Source organism: Odocoileus virginianus, unplaced genomic scaffold, assembly GCF_023699985.2.
Source record: "Odocoileus virginianus isolate 20LAN1187 ecotype Illinois unplaced genomic scaffold, Ovbor_1.2 Unplaced_Scaffold_2, whole genome shotgun sequence".
Classification (NCBI taxonomy): Eukaryota; Metazoa; Chordata; class Mammalia; order Artiodactyla; family Cervidae; genus Odocoileus; species Odocoileus virginianus.
Window position 1 is genome coordinate 5,265,273 of NW_027224264.1, and position 24,364 is coordinate 5,289,636.

General features: G+C 53.5%; 2 protein-coding genes across 2 annotated transcripts in view; both read left to right on the forward strand.

The window, feature by feature from the left end:
• Window positions 1-2,199, forward strand: part of XPNPEP2 (X-prolyl aminopeptidase 2) — a 28,925-nt gene extending 26,726 nt beyond the window's left edge. Inside the window, exon 22 of the mRNA XM_020889689.2 lies at window positions 99-2,199. Within this exon, the coding sequence (XP_020745348.2) occupies window positions 99-293 (195 nt within the window). The 3' untranslated portion in view covers window positions 294-2,199. The remainder of the gene's footprint in view (window positions 1-98) is intronic.
• A 7,283-nt stretch (window positions 2,200-9,482) lies between these two features.
• Window positions 9,483-23,989, forward strand: SASH3 (SAM and SH3 domain containing 3). Its single transcript, XM_020889735.2, has 8 exons — window positions 9,483-9,760; window positions 17,090-17,185; window positions 17,558-17,704; window positions 19,504-19,645; window positions 21,125-21,273; window positions 21,415-21,624; window positions 21,722-21,872; window positions 22,379-23,989. Exons 1-8 carry the CDS (start codon window positions 9,704-9,706, stop codon window positions 22,567-22,569), a joined length of 1,143 nt encoding a protein of 380 aa, XP_020745394.1. The 5' UTR covers window positions 9,483-9,703; the 3' UTR covers window positions 22,570-23,989.
• Window positions 23,990-24,364: the final 375 nt, after the last annotated feature.

Here is a 24,364-nt window from a genome sequence, read left to right on the forward strand (position 1 = left end):
CCTGAGGATGGCTGGGGACCTGGGCCGAAGTGGGACTCGGTGTCACCAAGCTCCCACACCTTGGCCTGGGAGGCCCTCACCCCTCCTATGTCTTGCAGCTCCAGTACCTGAACCGCTACTACCAAATCATCCGTGAGAAAGTGGGCCCGGAGCTGCAGCGGCGCCAGCTTCAGGAGGAGTTCTCCTGGCTACAGCGGCACACAGAGCCCCTGACCGCCAGGGCGGCGCCCACCGCCTCCTTGGCCCCTCTGGTGACTGTCTCTGCTCTCGCTATCCTAGGCTGGAGTGTCTAGTGTCTGAGACTCCCCACCTGACCCTCTCACTCAACTCCCCTCACCCCACAACACCCATGCCCCAAGAGCCCCCGCCGACCCATTGCCTGGAAACCACTGCCCTCAGCCTCCTTCTCCAGAACCAAGCCCTAGGGGTGTGCGGCTTCTTGGTCACTGTCAGCACCTCCTCCTAGCCCCTCTCTGCCCTACACTCCCACCCTCAGCTCCCAACCCCTAGCCCCTGGATACAAGAGCCAGGTGGTCCCCTTTCCTCCTATGAGTCCAGCAGACCAGCCACTGACTTGGCAGAGCCTGTTACCCACCTCCTCCTCAGCTTCAAAAGATCAATACAAGACAGCACCCTACCTCCCAGGAGCTCCAAGGCCCTGTGAGAGCCCCACTCTGTCACACCTGCTGGATACAGCCTGACCTACACTGGCTCCTGACTTGTCGGTATTCCCACACCCTTGAGGCCACCACTGGCCTCCCGCCCTGGCCCTGACGCTACAGTGGCCTCCTGGCTGCAGTCCACAGGCTGAAGGAACAATTGCTGCCTCCAGGCTGCTGCGCCCCTGGCGGGAGAGGAAGGGATGGCGGCTGAGTCCTTTGGCTGTGTTACTGCCACTCCGGGGTCAGACAGACCAGGCCCCCTACCCACCCATGTGTAAGCACATCACTCCTAAACCCTGAGTGGGCTCCATGCCTACTGACAGCATAGGGAGTTAAGCCATAGGAATCTACCCAGGGGATAGGAGGGGACTCTGGAATATGGCCTTACTCGAAGTTGGTAACAACCTGAGCAACTCTACCCAATCACTACCCCAGACTTTCCAGCATGTGGGTCACCCAGTGAGCTTTCCAAAGCACAGCCACTGGGACCATGCTGAAAAGTCCTCCAGCATCCTTGGACGATCATTAGCCTGTGTAGGTGAAATCTGGTCTCCCCATTTTACAGATAGGAGAACTGAGTTCCAGATGGGGTAAGACCTGCCCAAGGACACACTGTGTTTGGTAGTAATATGGTGGGGCCAGAACAGGTCAGCACTCCAGATCTTTTGCCCCTTGGTACCATGCAGAATGCCATAGCCTACCTGCCAGCCCTTTCCAGGTTCGCTGAACCAGCGGCTGGGGCAGGGGGGAGGATAGGGAAGGGCTGTCCCTGGCCAAACGAACCGTTAGCCACCTGGGCTCACATCCTGCTAAAAGCTTGAAACAGCCTGGCAATGAAGCCTGCCTCTGGGTTTTGCATTGTCTGCTGTGCAGCCAGGGACTGCTGTTACCTGTGGCTTTTGTGGTGGGGGAGGAAGGGGAGGAGGTGAGGTGGGGGCGGGGATGTGAGGCTCCCAGAAGCTCGGTTGGGGACCACATGTGCTTGAGAAGGTGCAAGTGAGCATGCGTGCGTGTACGTGGATTCGCATGCATGCCACGCCCAGCCAACCACCTCCTGTGGTAAAGGTTGTAGGTTTGTCGACAAAACCAGGGGAGCCCCATGCTGGGGGACTTGTCAAAGGTGGTCCTGGAAATTTGGGGCCAGTGCCAAGGGAGCACAGTCAGGGGAGGAGAAAAGGAGAACTCTGGGGCAGAGTGCTGAGCAAGGGCACCCGGCTGAGGAGTCCCCCGGGTGGGACCACCAAGCCTAGCTTGCCAAGTGTGAGGGTGACCTGTGACAGTTATCACCACCAATGCTTGCACCCAAAGGCCCCAGCTCTGAGCCATCCTCACTGAGAGCCTGTAGCACCCCATGGTGGGCCCCTGTTTGCTGAGTCATTTGCTCCCTCATAAGCTAACCCCACAAAGACAGGTAGTCATAAAAAATGAGTCGCCATCATGGTCATCAAACCTACCATCCACGGAGTGTTCACCATGTTTTTTACATTTTTTCAATTTTATTGTGCTAAGAACATTAAAAGTGAGATCTACTCTTAAATTTGTAAGTGTACCATACATTATCACATTTTCCCATTTCATCCCTACAACCTCTGAGAAGGTACTTCTATTGTTTCCATTTTACAAGTGAGAGACCGGAAGCTAGGTTCATAGAGATTAACCAAGTTGTCAAGGTCACTTGTCAAGGAAATGAAAAGAGCAGGATTTAAACCAAGCAAAGGACTCCAGGACCCATTCCCTTAAAAAGGGGAAAAAGTTCTGGTTCTCACTGTTTGACAGGATGAGAAAACAGGTTCAACCACGATCACATGGCTGGTGAGTTGGGACTTAGCTCACGTTCTTCACACTACCCTGCTTCCCCAGGGCCTGCCTGCCCTGGCCTTTACCTTTGACCCCTGACACTTGCTCCTGGGGTTCCTGGGCAGCTGGGGGTCCCGAGTCCCTGGCCAAGACCCCCTCACACGGCTTTCACCCTAGGGCAGCTCACACCCCTTTCCTCCCTTTCGCGCAAGACCCAGGGCTTTGCCTCATCTCCCCACAACTTAACTGCTGTTCCAATCCACCATTTTGGGGTTGAAAACCCTGGCCCCAGAATCCTGGCTGCAGAGGGGGCCACAGCCCCTCACCACCTCCCTTCCTGGGCCTCGGATGCCCAACCCACAGAGCATCCTGCTTCAAGGGCTTCCCTCTGGATCAGGCAGGGAGACGTTCAGGGCACACAGCAGGGCTAACACAGGGCTCTTGAGATATCATTAGGAACCAAAGATAAATAAATGCCCCCTTGGGCTCTGGTCCTTAGTTTTTATACTGGAGGATAGAGCTTACCAAACCCCTCCTCACCTGCCAATCGCCACTGTGGAGCGGGCCATGTGGAAAACTCCCTTTTCCTAGGAGTTAGGATTCTAGAGTTCTTGTACCAGCTGTGTGGCCTTGCTCAAGTCACCGCACCTCTCTGGTCTTCAGTTATCCCTGCTGTAAACTCCCTGGCCCGCCTTACTCATGAGGTTATGATGAGAGGCCCATGAGATCCGGATGTGACAGCGCCCTGTAAGCCAGGAAGCCTCACAGATGAAAACACCATCATCTGCCCACCTTTGGAGGGAGGTAAGGAAAAGGTTTGGGCTCAACTTTTACATATAAATTGTCAAAACTAGACAGGCTTTTGAACAAGTCTCTGTGTTTTCCCAGCTATGCTCCCTGGAGCCCAGGGCTCCTCAGAAATGCCACAGGGCAAAGCAGAGTGCCAATTCACCTGAAACTGATGCTATGTTGTCAATCAACTATACTTCAATTAAAAAAAAAAAAGCAGCTGAAGGGGCTTCCCATACAGTTGTATTGGAAGCAATTGCAGGGCCACATTCTGACTGATTGATCTGTGCAGTTGCCTGAGGCCTTGTGCTTAGAAAGGCCCCACACTTGATGTGATATTCTGATGTCATCATCTTGAAATCTTTTAAGTTTTTTTTTTTAATAAGGGGATGGTTGAATGGCATCACCAACTCAATGGACATGACTCTGAGCAAACTCTGGGAAGAGAGTGAAGGACAGGGAAGCCTGGCATGCTGCAATCCACGAGGTCAGGTTGCAAAGAGTCAGACTCGACTTAGCAACTGAATAACCCAGCCTTTCACTTTGCACAAGACCCCACAAATGCCATAGCCAGTCCTGACTAATAGCTCCAGGACCAAATAAACAAAAGGCAGGTTTGACCCTTTCAGTATCTAGATGGGGAAACTGCAATAGCAGCCCAGAAAAAATAAGGGACTTGCCCAAGGTGACACTTTTCTTTGGGGTAGGAGCTCAGATGAAGCCCCTAGTACTCCTGACTCAGCTCTGAGCTAGCTCCCCTCCGACTCCCAGGGTGGGCCTCAGTTACACCCCTACTGGTGCTAATGAGCAAACTGAGGTGCACGGAGACCTCTTTGAGGTCACACAGCTGTGACGGCTGTGGTGATGATGGGATTGACCTCCATTTTTGACCCTTTATATCCTTTCTGGAATACAAAAGAACGTGGGTAAGATGACATACCTGCATATGTAAACAGAGACTCTAAACGGTTCATTTTCAAAATTATGACTTAGTCCTCTCTCACTTGCCCGCCAGCTGCTCCAGCTGTTCATGGGCTAGAACCACAGAAGGGGCGGGGCTAGCCACCCTTCACCCCGCTAAACCACGTCAGCAGTGAACGTTACCAACTCTCTGGGTACTTCCTCAATCAGTGATTGGACCCTCTTGGTGCCAAAAAATAGAAATATGAAAGATTCAATAACAACCGTTTCCTCTCTGTCCATCTTGTCCCTCAAGGTTCTCTCAGCGGGGAGTGGGAGGCACTCCCCAGCCCCGCCCCGCCTGGCCAACCCTTGCCCCGACGCCGGCCCATCTCTTCACTTCCTAGTTTCTTTGTGAAACAGGAACTGAGCAAGCAGTTCAAGTGAGGTAGGCTGGTGGTTGAGAAAGTCCCAGTGGTCCATGGCAAGACCCTGAAGCTGAAAAGCTGATTTCCCTCCCAGTGGTCCTGAGTAGTCCTAGGACATCTTGCTTGTCACACCTCCTGTGTTCTAGAATTGCTTGGGCTGAAGGACCCTGCCCTTGACAAGGTGGAAACACGCAGGATATGGGCTACCAGGTCACGAAGCGGAGATTTTAGCTGGGGTCCAGATAAGATGTAGGAGTAGGTGCCAAGGCTGGAGGAGAAAGTCTGGGTGGAGCCTGGAGGGAACTGAGGTGGAGTCACCCAGCAGGGACCAAGCTTTCCAAGCAGTGGACACTGGGCCAAGAGCACTTTCTCTATAAGTGTTGTCTGAGTAACGCTGGTTGTACTTATACACACACACAGGAATACACACACACACCCTCCTCCACACTCCTCCCCTCCAACCCCCACGCAAGGCCCACATTATCATTGTCATTCTCTTCATTAGAGCTCATGGCCCAAAGTCACTTGCCCAAGGTCATAGAGCCCAGCCTCTTCCTCTGATGGTAATTGCCACAGCTGCCTGCAGGTGTTTTTTTGTTTTTAAACCCAGACCTTATCACGAGTTCAGAGATTCAGAGATGACTGTCTTTCCCTCCCATCAGCCCCTGCTGCCAGGGGCTCCCCGGCCTTCCCAGAGATGCAAGCTCCCCATGTGCTGTCAATGTGTACGGGGATGGTGACTTCCTGCCCAGGCTCCTGGCTCTCTTCTGCCCTCCTCTCACTTGCACTTCTGCTCTCCTTGCCCCTGACCCCGCCTAAAATGACCACCATGAAGTGTGACAACAGCTTTGACTTCCAAGATGGACTTTACCTTGGAAATGCCCAGGTATTTCCAAGGGACTGCATGGTCTCTGCTTGAATGTTTCTAGAGACAGGAAGATCACTATTTACCAGGGCTGAACTAGTACCATCTGAATATCAAAAAGTGTCTTCCATGAAATGAACCCAAATCTTCCATTTATCTCTTCCCCATCATTCCTGGCCACCTAGAATACTGCCCTTTTGTCTATAAAACAGCTATCTGAAGTTGATTGCTTCCCCATCCCAACCCTGTAAGCCAGGTATTGCAGATGTGAATGCTCCCTAGGTTGACAAGGATGCTCCTGTAGATCGCCTGCATTTAATCAACCCTAACTCTCCAGCTGTTGTGTATATGATGCCCCTCCCAGATGCCCTCTGCATCCTCTTCATCCCCCCTTTGTTTCAAGGTGGCCCTGTGGTACCCCAACCAGGATAGGGTGGCAATTCTCTCACCTTCTTGTTCAGAAACTCTATATCAGAGGCACTTGAACTAGTGGTTAATAGCACGGACCTTGAACCCAGACCAAGCCTGTGTTTAAGTCAGCTCCGTTACTTCCTAGCTGTGTTGGCGTACACAGTTTGCTGAACCCCTCTGAGTCTTGGCTTTTTCCCTCGAAATGAGGATAACAGCAGTGGTTGCTTTATAGGGTTGTTGTAGAGCCCACTGCCTGCCACATAGTGTTCTTATTTTCAACTGGATGCATGTGGATGTCAGGGAGAGGTGAGAATCAGAATCATTTGGGAAGTTTTCCAAATTTAGATATCGCTTATCTAAACTCTTAATCTCTCACAGCAGGATTGTACCCATTTGCAGAGTGACGGATGCGTTCATACATGTCTGGGTCGCATCAGCCACAAATATTCCACCCATGATCATCTAGTAAATTAGAATCTCTTGGGATGAGGTGCAAGTGGGAGGCTGCTTTTTGTGAATGCAGTCTACAATGACCTTAGTGTCTATGGAAGCCCTGGATCTGCCCTCTGAAGATCTCACTATTTGTGGAATGCTCCCCCTACCCCACAACACACACACACACACACACACACACATACACACCACAATACTTCTGCCCCACCTATTATACTATACATATCTTTGCCATAATAACCCCAATTTAAACTGCTTACCCTGGTTGGGGATGGCGGGGCCTGTGGTGGCATTAAATGTTTTGGAAGTGCCTCTTTTCGTGCTTGGCAAAGAACAGTGCTAGGAAGATGTAAGCGTGCCGCCCCTATCTGGGATGGAAGCTCCCAGGTGCAAGGGACCCTGAGAGCTACTATCTCACATCTCCTCAGAATGCCTGGCACAAGGCTCTGGGCAGAGAGCTCCATCCTGGGTCCTGTTTGCCAGCCCATTATCAAGTTGGAGGTGGCCTTGTTCCCTGAACTACTGACCCGGATCGCTTTTTCAACTGACGGCTTTGTGTACCTGGAACAGAAACTATAAAATACAAATGTGTTGCCCGGAAGGCAACACCTACTAAAAACGTGTTTAGGGCCCATTAGCCAGCTGGGGCCTGACCTAATGGGACCGGGGCCAGGGCAGTCTGCTGGGACTAACGTTCCGAGAAGGCAAGTGCGGTGGAGGGAGCCCAGGACCCCCTGAGTGGACACAGCGGACCAGAAGAGAGAGATCTGAAAAGAAGCCAGAGGGAAAGGGCTGAAAACCCCCGCTCCCTTCTGTCCCGGGGGCGGGTCGCCCCGCTGTACTTCTCTCGAGGTCCCTTCACCCCCTCCCCCACTCCTCTGCCTTCTCCGGGCCTCGAAGAGGCGGTCGCGGCGCCCGGCGCCAGGCTGAGGTGGCTGCCTTTGAAGACTCTGCGGTTAGTGTGTGAGCTCGGCTCGAGGCCGGGGCTGAGCAAACAGGAAGCCTGCACATCCTGCGCGGGCCCGGGACGCGCGCTCGCGACGCGGGCCGGGAAGGTTGGGCCAGCGGCTCCTCCCCGGCTGCTCCGCTCCGGCCGCCCGAGCCCCAGGTGCCCCAAGAACCGCAGCCGCGCATCCCGCGCCCGGCGCCCCCGATCGCCGTTCTCCAAGGCCCGCCGAGTCCCCCACACCGCGCACCGCGGCTCGGCAGTTCCCGCGGCCCGGGGTCGGCCTGGGAGGGACTTTGGGGCTGGAAAGCGCAGGCCCCGGGGAGGGTAGGCGAAGGAGTGAGAGCTGGGGGTGCTGGTCTTTTTGCGAGTCTACCGGGAAGGCTGAGTAGGACGGAGCCAAAGAAGTATGCTTTCAGCTTGGGGCGGAAGGACCTAGGCTTTCCTGAGCTCACCCCCACCGATGGATGGTGGGAGGGCATAGGGCAGGCTGGAGAGTGGGGGGAGGAAGTCAAAAGAACATCTTGGGAACAACCTCGGATTTCACAAGTGCCCCGTAATGGAAAGCCTTAAAAGGGGCACATCTTTTCCCCCAAGGTTTCCCCTTCTGGAAATGTATCCTAAGGAAAAAATAAATAAATATTTCCTTTAAGGATGTACGATGAAGAGTCAAAATATCAAGCCAATGTAAATTCATCTGTAGAGGCCTGGTGAAATAATCGTGGTGCATTATGCCTGGGCTTCCCGGCGGCCATTACAAATCACCTCTAGCAGAACGTGCATAGCGCCAGAAAATCTTTACACTGTGGTCAGCTTGACAAGCAGATACCAATGCATTGTGTGAAGTGGGACTTGAACTTTTGAAAATTTAAAAACAACTTTATTTAGGTATAATTGAACTACAATAAGTTGCACTTCTGAAAAGTATATGGTTTGTTGAGTTTTTACATTTGTATACAATGATGAACCATCTCCACGACCAAGAGTGTGAACTATCCATCACCCCCCAAAGCATCCTTGGGTCCTTCCTGATCTCTCTCTTCCTTCCCCAACCTCCCAAACCACTAATCTGCTTTCTGTGCAAATTGTACTGCAGAGAGAGAGAGAGAGAACAGAAAAGGATATTTGAACTTTGTTCTTTTTGTTTATCCTTCTTTTCTAAATTGTATATGATACATATGAATCACTTTTGTGATAAGATTGTCATTAACGTTATTAAAATGTCTGCCACCAAAGACCCACAAAGTGAACATTCTAAACTTAGCACATAGACGTTCAAGAAATGCCTGCCAAAAGGGACGTTTGCTGGTGGTGTGGACTGACTTGCAATTGCTTTTTTTTTTTTGTGATGATGACTTGGTGGTGATAAATATAAGTGGTGATGGCCAAGGGATGTTGACTGGGTGTGACTGCTCTGGTGAGGATGGCTGGAGGTGTGCCGGTGGTGGTGGGGATGACAGCTGCAGGGTGATGATGAGGGAGGGTACGTGGCTCTAGGAGTTACGGTTGTAGGGGTGAGGGCATCACTGGGCACGACTGGCTCTAGTGATAGTGTCTGGAAGGGTGGTAGCTAGGAGGATGATAGCTGCATGGGTGACAGTGGCAGTCGGGAGGCAAATACAGACAGATGACCCAGGTGTGTTGACGGCAGGTATGAGAGCCCAGAGGTGTTGGCTGCAGGAAAGTGGTCATGGTAGTAGAGGTGATGGTCGTATGGGGAAGTGTCATGGGGATGACTGGTTGTAATGTCTGTAAGGGTAACAGCTGAAAGGATAACGGTTGTGATAGTCACAGAGGCAGTGATGATGACTGTAGGGGTGATGGCTGTGGTTGTTCTAGCAATAATGGCTGTAGATGTACTGACGGCAGTGGGGATGACTTCAGGGCTGATCTGTAAGGTGATGGCTGTAGATAGGAGTGATGACTCTAGGGTGATGGTAGAGGTTGTGATCGCAGTGATGATCTTGGTGATACAAGGTGACTGGGAGCATTGGCCCAACACCAGCAGAGAGATGGTCCCACTTCCAGTATCTGGATTCTGGTCAGTGAGACGAAAGGCTTGAGTAGGCTGTATAACATCAGGTTGATTGGCCGAAGGACTGGCAAGGATTGCCATGAGATGGCAGGGTAGGGACTTTTCTCTGCTTGTTCAACCCAGAAGCCGTCTGCATCAGAATCTCTGGAGACTGAAGCTGGGACTTCCTTCCTCCCCAGGGGCCGGCAGGGGCTGCGATTGCTGTAAGAGTAGGTCACGTGACGGGGCTTCCTGTATGCCGCTGCCGCCGGGTGTCCATGGCCCGCACCCCCAAGCTGCCAGTGCAGCAGTCAGAGTGGCAGCCACAGGCTCAGTCCATGCCGTGCCCCCTGGACGGTACTGGCGAGGCTGAGCAAGAGGCCTCCGCGTCTCAACACCTAGGAGAGCAGGCACGGAGTATCACCAGGATAGAGGACCATGTTGCGCCGTAAGCCCTCCAACGCCAGCGAGAAGGAGCCTACTCAGAAGAAAAAGGTGAGGAGCATCTTTGGGAACTTGTTGCTTCCTTCCCTCTGCTCTCTCAGCCCATCCTCTCCAGAACTCACAGAAGTGGGAAGAGCCAAGACCTTCTGTTGAGTTTATAGGTGAGGGCCATTCTCCCAAGGGCATGGGACTAGTAACAGAAGTCCAGGAGAGACTTCCCAAATTGTAGAGAAACAGATTTATAGAATACACTCTCGGAAGCCTTGAGTTGCAGGATTCAACCCTACCACAGTAAGAGACTTAAAATTGGGGACTAGAATCCTAGACTAGAATTTAAGAATTACAGAATACAATTCTCAAGTTGAAGTGTAAGACTGTATTTAGCATAGTCTCTCCCCTACAGCAGTCCCTTGCGAGCCTGCCTCTCAGGAGCCATCTCACTCACAGGGCTCCGCTGGGCTGCCCAGCCAGGAGCCATGATGCTCCCAGAGCCCTCGCCCTTTGGGCCTAGCCTGAGCTTGGCCATCTTCATTCAGCTTTGTTGTAGCTCCTGGGGGCCCACAGGAGAGGGGGCCACCTGAAGATGCAGCGCAGATTTCCAGATTCAGGGAAAGGGCCTCCAAACCTGTAGTAGGTTGCAGGGGGCATGCAGGTTCTTCCGAACCGGGGAGAAATTATTTGTGAAGAATGAGAAATGAAGCTGCTGAGATGAGGCGTGGGAGTGAGGACTGAGGGGGGAAAATTCTGTGGGCGGGGAGTGGGCATATTTTAAAGGCCAGGAAGAAAAGCAGCTGCTCATCTTCCTGGAGTTTTGAGGCCAGCCTAGAAGATTCCTTGAAGGCTCTGCCACATTTAGGTTTCTCTAGTTGAATTTGAGGATTTCTAGACTTCAATCTTGGACTCAATTGTCAGATTCTCCCCAACTATCAGCAGGTATATCCCACACACCCAGCAGGATCCTAGGACCATCCCAACTAGGCCTGAAGCAGGTCGGAGAGGCTCGGCATAGCCACAGGCCAAGGTCTAGGGCCTCCAGGCCCCCATGGTGCCCTGCTGCTTTCCCCTGGAGCCTAGCCCAGGTGCTCCGTGGGGGAGCCCCTTTGTCAGAGGAGCAGCTCCCAGGCAGAGACCAAACCAGCTGAGAAGCCGAGCCTCGGGGCACTGGGGTGTATATCCTGCTCCCCCTCAAGTCCTGGGGTGGCTGCCACTTCCGGCTGTATTCTCCCCCACCCCAGCCACTTCGCTGAGGTTGCAGTGGAGGTGGGTGGGTGGGAAAGAGAGTCACGACTTTTCACACAGGCTCTGTCACCCCTGTCCAAGCCCTACACGCCACCAGCCCTGGCAGACTAACCTGGCAGACTTGCCATTGGCTGACCCTCCTCAGTGAGTGGGTCCACTTCCCCTTGCTTTTGGGCTGATGGGGGTGGGAAACGGAGACCGCCCGAGACACTGCTGGGCCTCAAACCACAGGGGAGCTGAGTGGAGAAAAGAGTCTGAGAAAGAGCTGACACTTCCACACGGGCAGCCTGTGCCGCCTCAGGTGGAGGTGCCTGGAGGCTCACAGGAGCCAGAAGTCCCGTTTTTTCTCCCCACTTCCATCATCCAGATTCTGGGTTTGGTGGGTTTCTGGATTTCGCACAGGCCTCTCCCAGGAGAGTCCAGGCTGTCACAGCCCTCTGAGGGCCATGTCCTCTAGGGCAACATCGGCCTGGCAAACCCCGCCTCAGCCCAGCAGAGCCTGGGCCAGCCCCCAGAGCCACTCTCCCAGCTGCATCCCCTGGAAGCACTCTTAGACAAGCCAGCTTTCCAGAAGGTGGGCACAGCAGCTTCCCCAGGCCAGGAGGCAGTGGCGTAGCTCCAGCTCTGTGACTTGGGCATGTCCCTGCCCCTCAGAGGCGAAGGCGACATGGTGGAGGGAATAGCGCAAAGGCTAGTGTGGAGAAAGTGGAGGATGTGCTGGGGACCTTGATAAAGAGGGATAGGTCCTGACCTCCCCACCTCAGGAGGTTGTATGGATCACCTGTACATACAGTACATGCGAGTACAACAGTACATGTGAGTGCACTATCACATGTGTGCCTGTGCACACGAAGGGGTGCATGCTGAAGCCGTGAGTGGGGGCAGAGAGCCCACTGCCGAAAACAAGCCTCGGCCCCAGCCCTGAAGTGGAGAAAACAAGACCTCGTAGTTCACCAGATGCCGGGCGCTATGCTGTACACTCATCTCTTAGCTCGTTGGCTCTTCACAACAGCCTTGTGAGGTGGGGGCCAGTGTTGTTTTTACTTTATGGCCAAGGCGCAGAGAGGTGAAGTGACTTACTCAAGGACATACAGCTAGGAAGCTGGGAGTGAAGCAGGGAGTGAAGCCAAGATCTGTCAGTGTCCAGAGTCTTAACCCCTTCTCCCTCTACTCTTGTCTCCCTACTGATCTCAAAAGCACTGGAGAAGTCTGATGAGGATAAAAGACTCAACCTATCAGCAGAAGGGCTCTGCAGGGCAGGCCCAGATGGCTATGGACTGAGTGACCTTCCAAGGAGCCCCGAGCACAGTCAGGAACAAGCCTTCCAGGGTAGTGGGGTCAGGATGTGTGTGTCATGAAGGACTGAGGAGACGCCCAGGTTGAGGGGGGAGGGAGGTTGGGGGAGGCAATGCCCCTTGGCTGTCTTTTGATGCCTCCATCAAAGCATCTCTTTGCACTCTCTCTGGTCTGTTGGAATGTAGGCAGTGGACAGGAGTTTGACCTAGCACCTGCCTCCCCTAAGGATAGTCTTACCCCATCGCACACCTACTCTTCACTACATCCCACACCTGCCACCAGGGAAAATGGAGAGGAATCAAGGCTCCCAACTGAGGGGTCACTTGTCTACTCCTTCCAGTCTCTCCCTGCCTCTCTCTTCTGCAATCCTGGCACATTACTTTTGCTGGCTTCCTTCCTACAGCACACCTTGGTGTGCTACCTCCCACCCCTGCCACTAGCATACACTTCATAGGTCCCATGCCTCCTCATTGCCCACAGGCTAACACCATGGCTGGCAAGGGCCTTCCGTGGCCTTTTCTGCTCCACCATTCTCCCCATGCACTGGCATACCCACCATTCCATCATCACTCTTGATCAAACCCTTCCCAGCTGCACCTGGAGCAATCCTGGATCCCCAGGACAGCCCATCTTAAACGTGCCTCCTGGAGCCCTTCTCCCTCCATGCTCCCACTTACTCTCCTCATAGCTTCTTCCAAATCCCACTGCAGTCGTCATTACCCTTAATCCAGTTCTGTACGAGGGGGTGACTTCGTGAGCTCTGAGCACAGGAACAAGCAGAAGCTTCCAGAGTCGCAGGCATGGGTTTGACGCTGGCCTCCACCTACTGTGTCACTCCATCTAGGATGCTTCATTTCTCCCAGTCTCAGTGTCCCCAGCTGGAAAGAGTGGGTGTAAGACGGGGCTGCAGGGAGGCTGAAGTGAGTGGACACACACACAGTGCTTGGCAGGCAGCAGGCATAGGGGAGGTACTCGACCTCTCGTTGCTGGACCCCACACATGCACAGGCTAGTGTCCAGAGCCCAGAGGGTGCTCAGTATGCGACCGGTATGCTGAAGGAGCAGAGAGCATAGCAGCAGAGACACTTGGGATGGGGTTGGGAGGACGACGCTGGAAAGCCGCGCTTGCTTAGAAAGCTGGGAAGAAGATGCCAGGCCTAGCAGGGTGAGGCTCTGAGGGGGCGATGGGGGAAGCTTCCTGCAGGGGGGTGGCGCCTTTAAAACTAGATTTGAAAATCCTTTTTATTGAAGTATAATATCCATACAAAGAAGTGTGTACATCACAAATGTAACACTCGACAGATTTCTGTAAAGTGAACATCACCATGTAGGCAGCCCCTGGATCACATAGAACACTTCCAGCACTCCATAAGTTTCCCTCGTGCCCCTGCCAGTCACTGCATGCCCCCTTTCCCCCAAAGGTAACCACCCACTCTCCTGACTTCCAACTGCATGGATTAGTTTTGAACTTTCTGTACAGGGAACCATATAGTATACCCTGGTGGCAGGTCCCTTCTGCCCAACAGTGTAGCTGTGAGCGTCACCATATTGCCGGGGAGAGTTGCATGAAGTTCATTGCCGTGTGCTATCCCCTGCTACCCTTCACAGGTCCTCTCTACAGCTGATGAGCGTTTGAGTTGTTTCCAGTTAAACTGGGTTCTGAAGGATGGGAGAAGCTACGGTTGATTGTAGGGAAGGTGAGGGGTAGGAGCCGTGAGGAGCTGCCGTGTCCCATGCTCACCCCTCTCCGCCTCACAACAACCCAGTGAGATGGGTGCTGTGCTTTTCATTTCACCCATGAGGAAACAGAAGCCCAGAGAAGTTGAGAAATTCACCCAGCTTTACACAGCTGCTCCATGGCAGAAGCAAGATGTGAACTCTTGCCAGCTGACGCCAAATAAAGAGACTGAGGTTTGGGGAAGATAAAGAAACTTACCGAAGGTCATACTCAGCAACGTGTGATGCCCAAACAGTAGTTCTTTCCGAGAGGCCCACATACTCCCTTTAGACATGAAAATGGGGCTTACAGTGTACGGTACCACCTCCCGCCCAGGACCCCCAGGAAGGCCTCACCCTAAAGGGAGGCCAGGCAGAAGATCCAAAAGGGCTCAAGGATTTCCACTCATACCTGGGTAGGGGATCACTTCAGACTCACTGAAAGGCATTCAGGATATTTGGGGTGCTCCTGAGTTTAGAGGTGGGTGGGGCAAAAGACCCTTATCCTTAGTCCCCTGAAGAATTTTTCTAGTCCTTTCTGTGTACCCAGGCCAGGGTTGAGGGGCAGCCGGCCAGGCACACGTTCCAGCACGGTCCCCATGGGCCTTTTAGATTGTTTTCTCCTGTTTCGAACTAAAGCTGGGACAGAGGTCCCAGGAGCCAAAAGCCGCCCTCCCAGCCACCCCAAACCCCGACGACGGCAGATTAATGACAGGAAAAGGAAAGAACTGCAATTAGAGGGCAGCCTGGCGGTCAGCTTACTCTTCTTCAACAAAGCCCACTTCCGGCCCCACGCCTTCCCTGCTGCGGGCTTTTCAGGCTCACTGGTCCCTGGGGCTTCAGGGGCGACTCTCAGCCTCCTGGTCTGCAGACCAGACTCAGGCTTGGTGAAGGGAAAGCCACAATAGGCCTGATCGGCCTAAATATAGGCTCCCAGCCTACCCTCCTTGGGCCCAGGCCAGCCTGGTGCCCACCCTCTCTCTGTTCCCTCTTTTCCAGGCAATAAGAGGAGGAAGTTATCCAGGCAGCTGCATCCTAGCTATACAAGAGGGGGGAAATGAATGGAAGGTGGAGGAGAGAAGGGGAGAACGAGGGAGAAAAAGAGGAAAGAATAGTGGTTAGGGAAAACCAGAGAAGGAAGATGGAGGAGATGCATGGAAATAGGAGCGGTCACCCCACTGCCATGCCCTGTACCACTCAGTCCCCTTTCCCAGCTCCCCAGGATCACATGCAAGGGGCTTTCTCCCTAAGGGTGCAGGCACCTCACCCAGGAGGCCTTCATGGTAGTGGTATCTGCTTGACCTGACCGCTGACTTGGTTTCTGGTCCGCTAGCTTGCTGTGACCTCTTGGAAGGTGTGACCACAGCTCCTGATTACTGACTTGCTCTTCGTCAAGACCAAGGGAACTGAAGTGTTCCACTGTAGTCCCTGGAAGCGGGGGACCGATTGTGTGTATGGGGGGGTGTGATACTGCCTCTGCCCTGGGGGATTGTCACTGGACCCCCCTTTCATAGGAAAGAGGATGTGAAACTTTCAACTTTGTGCAGGTTTGGGGCTTCGGTTCCTCAAGCCCTTATCTCTGGTGTCTGCAGCCGACCCCACTCTATCTGTCTGGCCATCTGTGAACCCTGGTTCCTGTGTGCACCTCTGGTCTTGACTGTTGATCTTGATTCGGATTCAGCCTCCCCTTCTTGTGTCTCAAGTTGGCTCTCCTTACCTGGCCCCACTTTTTCCTGCTATCTCGCCATGTGCATGCATGTGCAGTTAAGAAAGCTCATTTCCTGAAAACAGGCTTATCAGCGCTATTGACTGAAAAAAATGCATAACCTAAAAGTTGAGAATTATGGTTTATTGAGTGGACTTTCTGAGGACTTGGAGGGGTGGGGAATGGGGGGAGCCTCTCAGTTCCGAGGGACTGCTCCCAAGAGGTAAAGGAGGAGCCAGAATACAAAGGAGTTTTGTAACAAAAACCAGGTAGTCAGAATATCAAAAGATTACTGTTAGTTAAAGGAAAACTAGACAACCCAAGTAAATAAATTTAGCACTTTGTGTTCTGGGAAGATGTAAGAGTCTGTGCTTATTGAAATCATTCCCTTGCTATGCAAAGATAAGGGCCAGTATTGTGTTCTTTCCCATCCTGTGTCCCATCAGGGAGCATCATCAGTGGTGGCCGAAGTGGCTAAGGGCCTGGCAGCCGGCAGCCAGTCTCCATCCTGGTGCCTTCAGGCTCACCACGGGTGACTGATGGTTGGATGACCACTGCATCCTTTGTTTGCTGATGCAGGGGAGATGGGCAACAGTTTTCATTCACAGCACAAACAATAGGTTGAGCCATGGACAGAGGAGCCTAGTGGGCTACAGTCCATAGGAGTCCCATGGGGGTCACAATGAATCGGACAGGACTTAGTGACTAAACAACAAATCTGAACACTGGCAAGTTCCATAGAGTAGCCAGCTCATTAGCAGCTGAGATTAAAAGCAGAGATGAAGACAGAAAATGGTAGCGTTCTTTTACTATGTTAGAACCAATCATTGGTGTCCCAAACTTTCTCTCATTCAGTCTGTACGATGGCTTTCCAGAACGCGTAATGCCAAGTCTTACTGGCCCTTGGATGGGACACCGATGTGTCATGGCTCTCTTTCTTCTTGGGACATTGATGTGTCAGGCTGGAGGCCCCAGTGTGTTTCCCACGATCAGTCACAGGAAACCACGCCTGGGGAAGAGAGAGCCTGGAGGCCGGGCTGCAGGGTTTTGGAGGGTTTGCTCTACTATCTGAATAGAGGTGATGCTGTTGTACATGAGGAGGTAGGTCTCCAGTAGTAGACACGCATTTCCTCAGACACATTTAGTCTTTTACTACAGGGTTGTGGGGACCAGAATTAAGGTACTGGTAGAACAGTGGGCTCAGCCTGTGGACCGGATTGAGGCTCCTGAGGTGAGGAGCCTGCTTCAGGGGCCCACTCACTGCTGAAGAGCAGGATGAGGACTTGCAGCGTCACCTCCTCAGCTCTGGGCCCAGCTCTGGGTTACATACGGTGTGTTGGGAGCAAGAACAGCTCTGTGCTCCTTACAGACCACAATTGTAATGCAACACAATTTAACTCCTGGCAACACCTCTGCTTCTCCCAGCTCTCCCTTCAGCGCTCCAGCAGCTTCAAAGATTTTGCCAAATCCAAACCCAGCTCCCCTGTGGTGAGCGAGAAGGAATTTAATCTGGATGATAATGTGAGTTTCAGAGCCTCCTTGGGGGATCTGGCTGTGGGCCCTGGGTTGGGGAGTGGAGGGGAGGAAGGGAGGAAGGGGAAAGAGGATTTTAGGATTGTGGAGGCAAAGTCTTTTTAAGTACAATGGGCCTACCTCTGCACCCACCAAAATTCTGGGCCCTAAAGCTTCACCTGCATTCTCTTCATTTGCAAATTGCCAATTTAAATATGAATAAATAGGGCCAAGGATAGGTCTGGGGCTAAAATAAGGATGGGGACCTCTCCTTTCCACCCCTCCAGAGTCTACCTGGACCCCAGGGCCTCCTTCTGCTCCCAAGTCATGGACTCAGACATGGCCACCTGGGTTCCCAAATCTCCACATTTCTTGTCACAGATTCCAGAAGATGAGTCAGGTGTGCCAACCCCAGAGGATGCCGAGAAGAGCGGCAAGAAGCTGGGGAAAAAGTGGAGGGCAGTTATTTCCCGAACCATGAACAGGAAGACGGGCAAGAAGATGGTGAAGGCCCTGTCGGAGGAGATGGTGAGGCCTGAGACCCAGGGACGCCGCGGGTAGGGGGTCCACAAGGACAAGTAGTGGTCTAGTAGGGGTGAGCATGGCTGTCAGGAGAGCCGCTCCCTGGGCACACTGCCTGGCCCCATACAAGCAGGAAGGTCACCGTGGGAAGGGAGCTCCCCCAGTCAAGCAGGAAGGCACGGTCCTGAGGCAGCAGGAGTGGGGTCTGAGGAGGGATGAAGGTCTGGGAAACAAAGCTTCCTCAGGAGACAGGTCTGAGGAGATGAGTTATCGTGGGGCATATTCATCCATCACGAAGTTTTACTTGGAACGAGCCACTGGGATTGGGAAGGCTTGATTCAAAGAAGCCCGGAGAAAGAAAATTGAGAAGGCTGGCCTTGGGGAGGGGGGTTGGGGTAGAATACATACATGTATAGCTGAGTCCCTTTGCTGTCCACCTCAAACTATCACAACATTGTTAATTGGCTATATTCCAATACAAAATAAAAAGCTTAAAAAAAAAAAAAAAAGGCTGGCCTTGGCCCAGGGAGGGAAGGCAAGACAGACAGCTGTGGGGCAGGCACATCCAAGTAGCTGAAGTCACACCGGGTGTCTGCTTTGCTCCTGGCTCTTAGAGGAGGCACCCTGGCAGCAGTGTGCTGGAGTTAGCTCCCACTTGCAGACTCCTGCCAGCTCAAGACAGCAGTTGCTCAAAGTTTCAGTAATTTCATGAGCCAGGTGTGAGATACAAGTGAGCCAGGTGTGAGATACAAGCATTATTGAAAATTAATTTATACCAACTTAGAATTAAATCAATTATTTTAAGAAGAAATAGAGTAAAGTCAGTTTTCAAAATTAACTTCCTAACTCTTGTCCTACCTTTCACTGTGCTCTGTGCCCTTATCCCAGTGGCTAGGGGGTGCAAACAGCCAATGCTGCTGCTCATGCTGGCTTCCTTGGTGGCACAGTGGTAAAGAATCTGTCTGCCAATGCAGGAGCCATAGGAGATGCAGGTTCGATCCCTGGGTCAGGAAGAACCCCTGGAGAAGGGCATGGCAACCCACTCCAGTATTCTTGCCTGGGAATCCTCATGGACAGAGGAGCCTGGTAGGTTACAGTCCATGGGGTCACAAAAAGTTTCACATGACTGAAACGCATGCATGCGGCTCATTTAGGGCCCACCATGGTGGTAGATCTGTTAGCCACTGTGGGAAGTATTTACAACACAGAAGCTGGCAACCCCTACAACTCAGGGCTTTTATTCCCACTCAGTCACTAGTGAAAGAGTTATAACTGCACTGAGTTCTGGGGAGGCCCAAGAGCTGTGAAGTCAGGCTGACCGGGCTGTGAGTTCCTGCATGGCCTTGGGAACGTTCCTCCGTGACTTCTCACCTGTCAGCTTGGGAGGACCAAGCACCTGTCCTCGAGTGAGGATGAACTGAAATCCTCTGTGTCGCACATAGGAACATAGTTAAAAGTAGTGAGTCTCTTCAGCACTGTGACCTGCCTGGCTATGCGCTAGTAATACCTCTGAGTTCAGACTCCAGCACCGAGACTTTTTCTGTGTGTACATGGGCACTTCAGGCTGACACAGCCCATTCACATGGCACCAAGAGAGCCTCATTCCATGGGCAGAGCAAGCACTCTCAATCCCACTTCACAGAAGAGGAAACTAGGGCCCAGAGGGCGCCTCGCAGCCTTGCAAGAGGCATAGTTGGGGTGGCAGCCAGACCCCAGCTCTCCAGCTCACTTCCTCTGCACCGGGGCGGCCCCATGGGCACCTCAACTGAGGCTACTCAGGGCTTCCTGCCTCTCCTCCCCTCCAGGGAGATACTCTGGAGGAGGGCTCAGCATCTCCGACGTCTCCAGACTGCAGCCTGGACAGCCCCGGCCCTGAGAAGATGGCGCTGGCTTTTTCTGAGCAGGAGGAGCGGGAGCTCCCAGCTCTCAGCCGCCAGGCATCCACAGGTGAGTGTGGGAGGTGGGGGCACACTTGCTGACCCTGGAGTCAAGGACAGGGTGAACACCATACAGGTGACTGTCTGGGAGGGAATAGTTAGAGAAATGAATCTTTCCTGTTAATCTGCTGGGACCTTTCCCAGTCTCTTAAAATTAAATCTTCCTAACCATCTCATGCGGAGAAGGCAATGGCACCCCACTCCAATACTCTTGCCTGGAAAATCCCATGGACGGAGAAGTCTGGTAGGCTGCAGTCCATGGGGTCGCTAAGAGTCAAACACAACTGAGCGACTTCACTTTCACTTTTCACTTTCATGCATTGGAGAAGGCAATGGCAACCCATTCCAGTGTTCTTGCCCGGAGAATCCCAGGGACGGGGGAGCCTGGTGGGCTGCTGTCTATGGGGTCGCACAGAGTCGGACACGACTGAAGCGACTTAGCAGCAGCAGCATCAATGATCTCATGGGGCAGTACTATTATTATCCCCACTTCGTTGATGTGAAAACTGAGGCTCAGGCAAGTTAAGTGACTTGCCCAAGGTGACCCAGTCTTGAATTTAGTTCTGACCTCCAGGAGCCTCCACTGGCTGGAAGAACCTTATTGCCCTCTTGGTCTAAGCCTCCCCCACCTTCCAAGGGGCTCTAGAGGCTATGGGCTCCCTGGGCCTCTGACATCCCAGGCTGGGGGTCAGGATATTGGCTCTCCTGCTGTGAAGACTCCACCTCCTGGACACGAGCCCTTGGTTTGCTGGGCCCGGGGCTCCACTTGGCATCTTCTAGATGTCCCTGGAGCTGGACAGGAGCTTTCAGCAGCCCTGCCTAGACGAGGGGCTGCAGGCTCTGGGCTGCAGACCTACAGAGGCACTGCCTTTCTCACCCTTATGATTAGTTCCAAGTTCTCTGATGTTTCTCTTGCTCCAAAGACACCTCCTTACCCCTACTAAAATTCACTTCTGCCATTCATCCTGCCCTTCTCAGAAAGAATCTGAGTTTCCATGTGATGTTGTAGCTAGACACTGAGTCTTACTAAGTAGACAAAGAAACAATGTTGATGCACGCTGTGGCTTCTTGGTGGGAGGTGACTTCCAGGAGCCCTGGAGTGGGAGTCGGGAAGCCTGGAGTCTAACAGACCCAGGGCTGCCAATTATAAGGTGAGACACCTTGGGCAGTTCACTTAGCCTGTCTGGTCTCAGTTTTCCTCATCTGCTCATTGGGGTGTTGGTCCAGTTGGTTTCTAGAAACCGTCCCAATTTGCCCAGTCTTTGATCTTCTTATGGTCAACTATTTTCCTGCTTGGGGCCCCTGAAGCTATGCTCGTTAGGGTGGTGGAGAGGTTGGCTCAGAATCACTTCTGCAGTGTGAGACTTCTTGGAGCTCAGTTTTCTTCCCTTGGGATTTCTAGCCAGACCCCCTGGAAGGTACCAGCTGGGCACTGCCCCAGCTGTCCTGGGGACAAAGATGACCTTCCTTCGCGCCCCATTTCCTGCAGGCAGTGAACTCTGCAGCCCCAGCTCAGGTTCTGGAAACCTTGGGGAGGAATCGACTGCACCGCAGTACACGGGCCCCTTCTGTGGCCGGGCACGAGTCCACACCGACTTCACTCCCAGCCCCTATGATCGTGACTCATTGAAACTGCAGGTAGGTTAGCATTCAGGCCTCTGCTGAGCCTGGCAGGCTGTACCCATACAGCAGGCTGCAGAGCCAGGGTAAGGTGGTGTCAGCAAGAGGTCAGGGGGCCTCCTCATCCTCCATCCGTTCTACTCTCCTCTCCTCCCACAGAAAGGAGACGTGATCCAGATCATTGAAAAGCCGCCCGTGGGCACATGGCTGGGTCTGCTCAACGGCAGGCTGGGCTCTTTCAAGTTCATCTACGTGGATGTGCTGCCCGAGGAGGCTGTGGGGCCTGCCCGCCCCAGCCGCCGACAGAGCAAGGGCAAGAGGCCCAAGCCCAAGACTCTGCATGAGCTGCTGGAGCGCATCGGCCTTGAGGTTTGAATAGGCGGCCTGCACGCATGTCTAGAAGCAAGGGATGGGGAGATGGGTCCTCGGTGGGGGTGGCTGGTAAGTGGCCTGTTTCTGCCCACAGGAGCACACATCCACCCTGCTGCTCAACGGCTACCAGACGCTGGAGGATTTCAAAGAGCTACGGGAAACACACCTCAATGAGCTGAACATCATGGACCCGCAGCATCGGGCCAAGCTGCTCACGGCCGCCGAGCTGCTGCTGGACTACGACAGTGAGTGGGCTTAGGGGTGGGGCGTGGGGGGCGGGGAGGCCTGCCCCAGTCCTGCCCTGGCGCCCTTCTGCAGTGGGCAGGCGCTTTCTACACTTGGATTCCCATCTCTGGGCAGAGCTTATGAGGAGAAGGGGTTTTAGGAACAGTTGAGTTTTCTCGACCTCTACAACATCCTGTGAGATCAAAGGGAGAGACTTGGGGCCAGAAGAGGTGAGGCACAGACTCCAGGCCTCAGCGTCGGGTAATGATGGGGCCAGGATGCAAGAGCAGGCTTCCTGGCTACTAGCTCAGTGCTTAAAACGTTTGCACTCCTGAACAGGAGAGCTGGCCTGGACAGTACTCGGGGCAGGGGGAGGGTGGTGGTTGGCCCCCAGAGGGAGAGACAGCCTCCAGTGGGCTTCCCAGGGTCTCCACCCACAAGGGGCCCCTGGGATTTCTGAAGCCCTCTCGCTACTAAAGCCTTAGCACCCCCCCCCAAATTCCTCTTCCTCCCTGGCCTCTGGCAGCTGGCAGCGAGGAGGCAGAAGAGGGCATGGAGAGTGGCCAGGAGCCAGCGGTGAGCACAGTGGCAGAGCCCAAGGTGGACATCCCACGCGACTCTGGCTGCTTCGAGGGCTCCGAGAGCGGGCGTGATGAGGCAGAGCTGGCGGGCACCGAGGAGCAACTGCATGGCCTCTCCCTGTCTGGGGCCCCTTGAGGCCAGAGCAGGGATGGACCCGGCCTCCCGTGGTGGCCCTAGGCCAGAGGACTGGCACTGATCCCTGCCCTGCTCCCCCAGGGGCCCCTAGGGCAGCAGAGGCTGGCCGGGCCTTACAGATGCAACTGGAGTGCATGACAGGCCACACGAGCCCGGCCGCCTCCCTCCACCAGCTACTGACAGCACAGCTCTTCCAGCTGTGGCCAAGGCAAGGAGTGGGGGACCAAGAGGCCACAAAGGCCTCCAAACTCTCCTTGCCTCCACACCATCTTCCTTTGTCGTGAAGATCCTGAGAAGGGGGCCAAGCCAGTGGTTCAGGTCCAATCTCAACACCCTGGGAAAGGTAACCATTGCAAAGGATTCTTTAACTGATCACAGATGAATCCAGATTCTCAAAGGTTTGAAGAAAGCCACATGTATCTTTCCTACTTTCCTTCACCTTAATTTTCTTACAGGTTTAGCCACTAAATCATTGTGCCACTTGAACCGAGTGCTTTCTTCAGTCTCGGTCTAGGATGGGTCAGGATAAGAATGTATAGTTTCTGAGGGCCTTGCTAACTCTGACATTCTGTGATGGTTAAATGTCTGCTGTCCTGTTACTATGGCCCAGGACACCAATGGGGTTTACTTAGGGGCTGGAGGGGCTTTGGGCTCCCAAATGAAATGGCTCCTGCTCATCTGTTCCATACCTTCCCATATAACTCAAGCCAAGCTGCAACTGCCCCAGCTTAAGTCAATGCCCACACCCCAGTAAGCACCCTCCCAGGCCCTCAAATGACACTTCCCCAAGGCTGAGCCTGACCTCGCTTCCAAGGACAGACTGGCCCCTCAGAAGTCTGGGCCCAGACTTGGCCTCTCACTTGGGTCTTTACAAGCAAAGAAAGCACAAAGCTTAATATTGTGGAGTCTGCTACTCCACCTTTACTCTGCTAAAGGTTTTGATGGACCTTGAGCTCCAGAAGAGAGTGTCTGTTGGTAGGGGGCCTCCCTTGACCCCAGTACCAAGTTTGTGCCCAGAATTCCCAGAGTAACTTTCCCAGGGCCCAGCTGGCCTGAGGGCAAACACCATGTCTTGAACTGTATGCAAAGCAGACACACTTGGATGCAGAACCAGAAACTCTGGTAGAAGCCATCTTGGGGAGATGGTTTCAGTGTAAATATGAGGGAGGTGGGAGGGGGTTGCTTCCCAGGTGGCTCAGTGGTAAAGAATCTGCCTACCAATGCAGGAGACATGGGTTTGGTCCCTGGGTTGGGAAGATCCCCTGGAGAAGGAAATGGCAACCCACTCCAGTATTCTTGCCTGGAAAAATCCATGGACAGAGGAGTCTGGCGGGCTGAAGTCCATGGGATTACATGACTGAGCATGTGTGCACGAGGGTGGAGGGAGATGGGTTGGTAGCAATAAACTGGTAGAACTAAATTACTGTCTCCTGCTGTCTTTCCTATGGAGGAGGTGGGAAGGTAAGGGGCAGGGTGTTGAGGGATGGAACAGATCACTCTCCTTCAAAGCTGGACTCAGCAGAATTTCCTTCACTGTCAGGGCCATCTGTCCCTGTCCCAAAGATGCTCATGCTCTTGATCCTGCTGATGGCTAACCAACCCTCCTCAGAGCCCAGGCTCCTGTGGCCACCAGCCTTGCTCAGGTCTGAGGGTGGGGGGCAATAGCTCTCTCCTTCCTAGAACTATTCATTCCCCACCCCCAGTGACTGAGGGGCCTGTCCTGGGGGCTGTCCAGGGTCCAAGAGGGGGAGACTGGCAGTCAGCATGGCCTTTTCTCCAAGGTCACCTCTTCTCA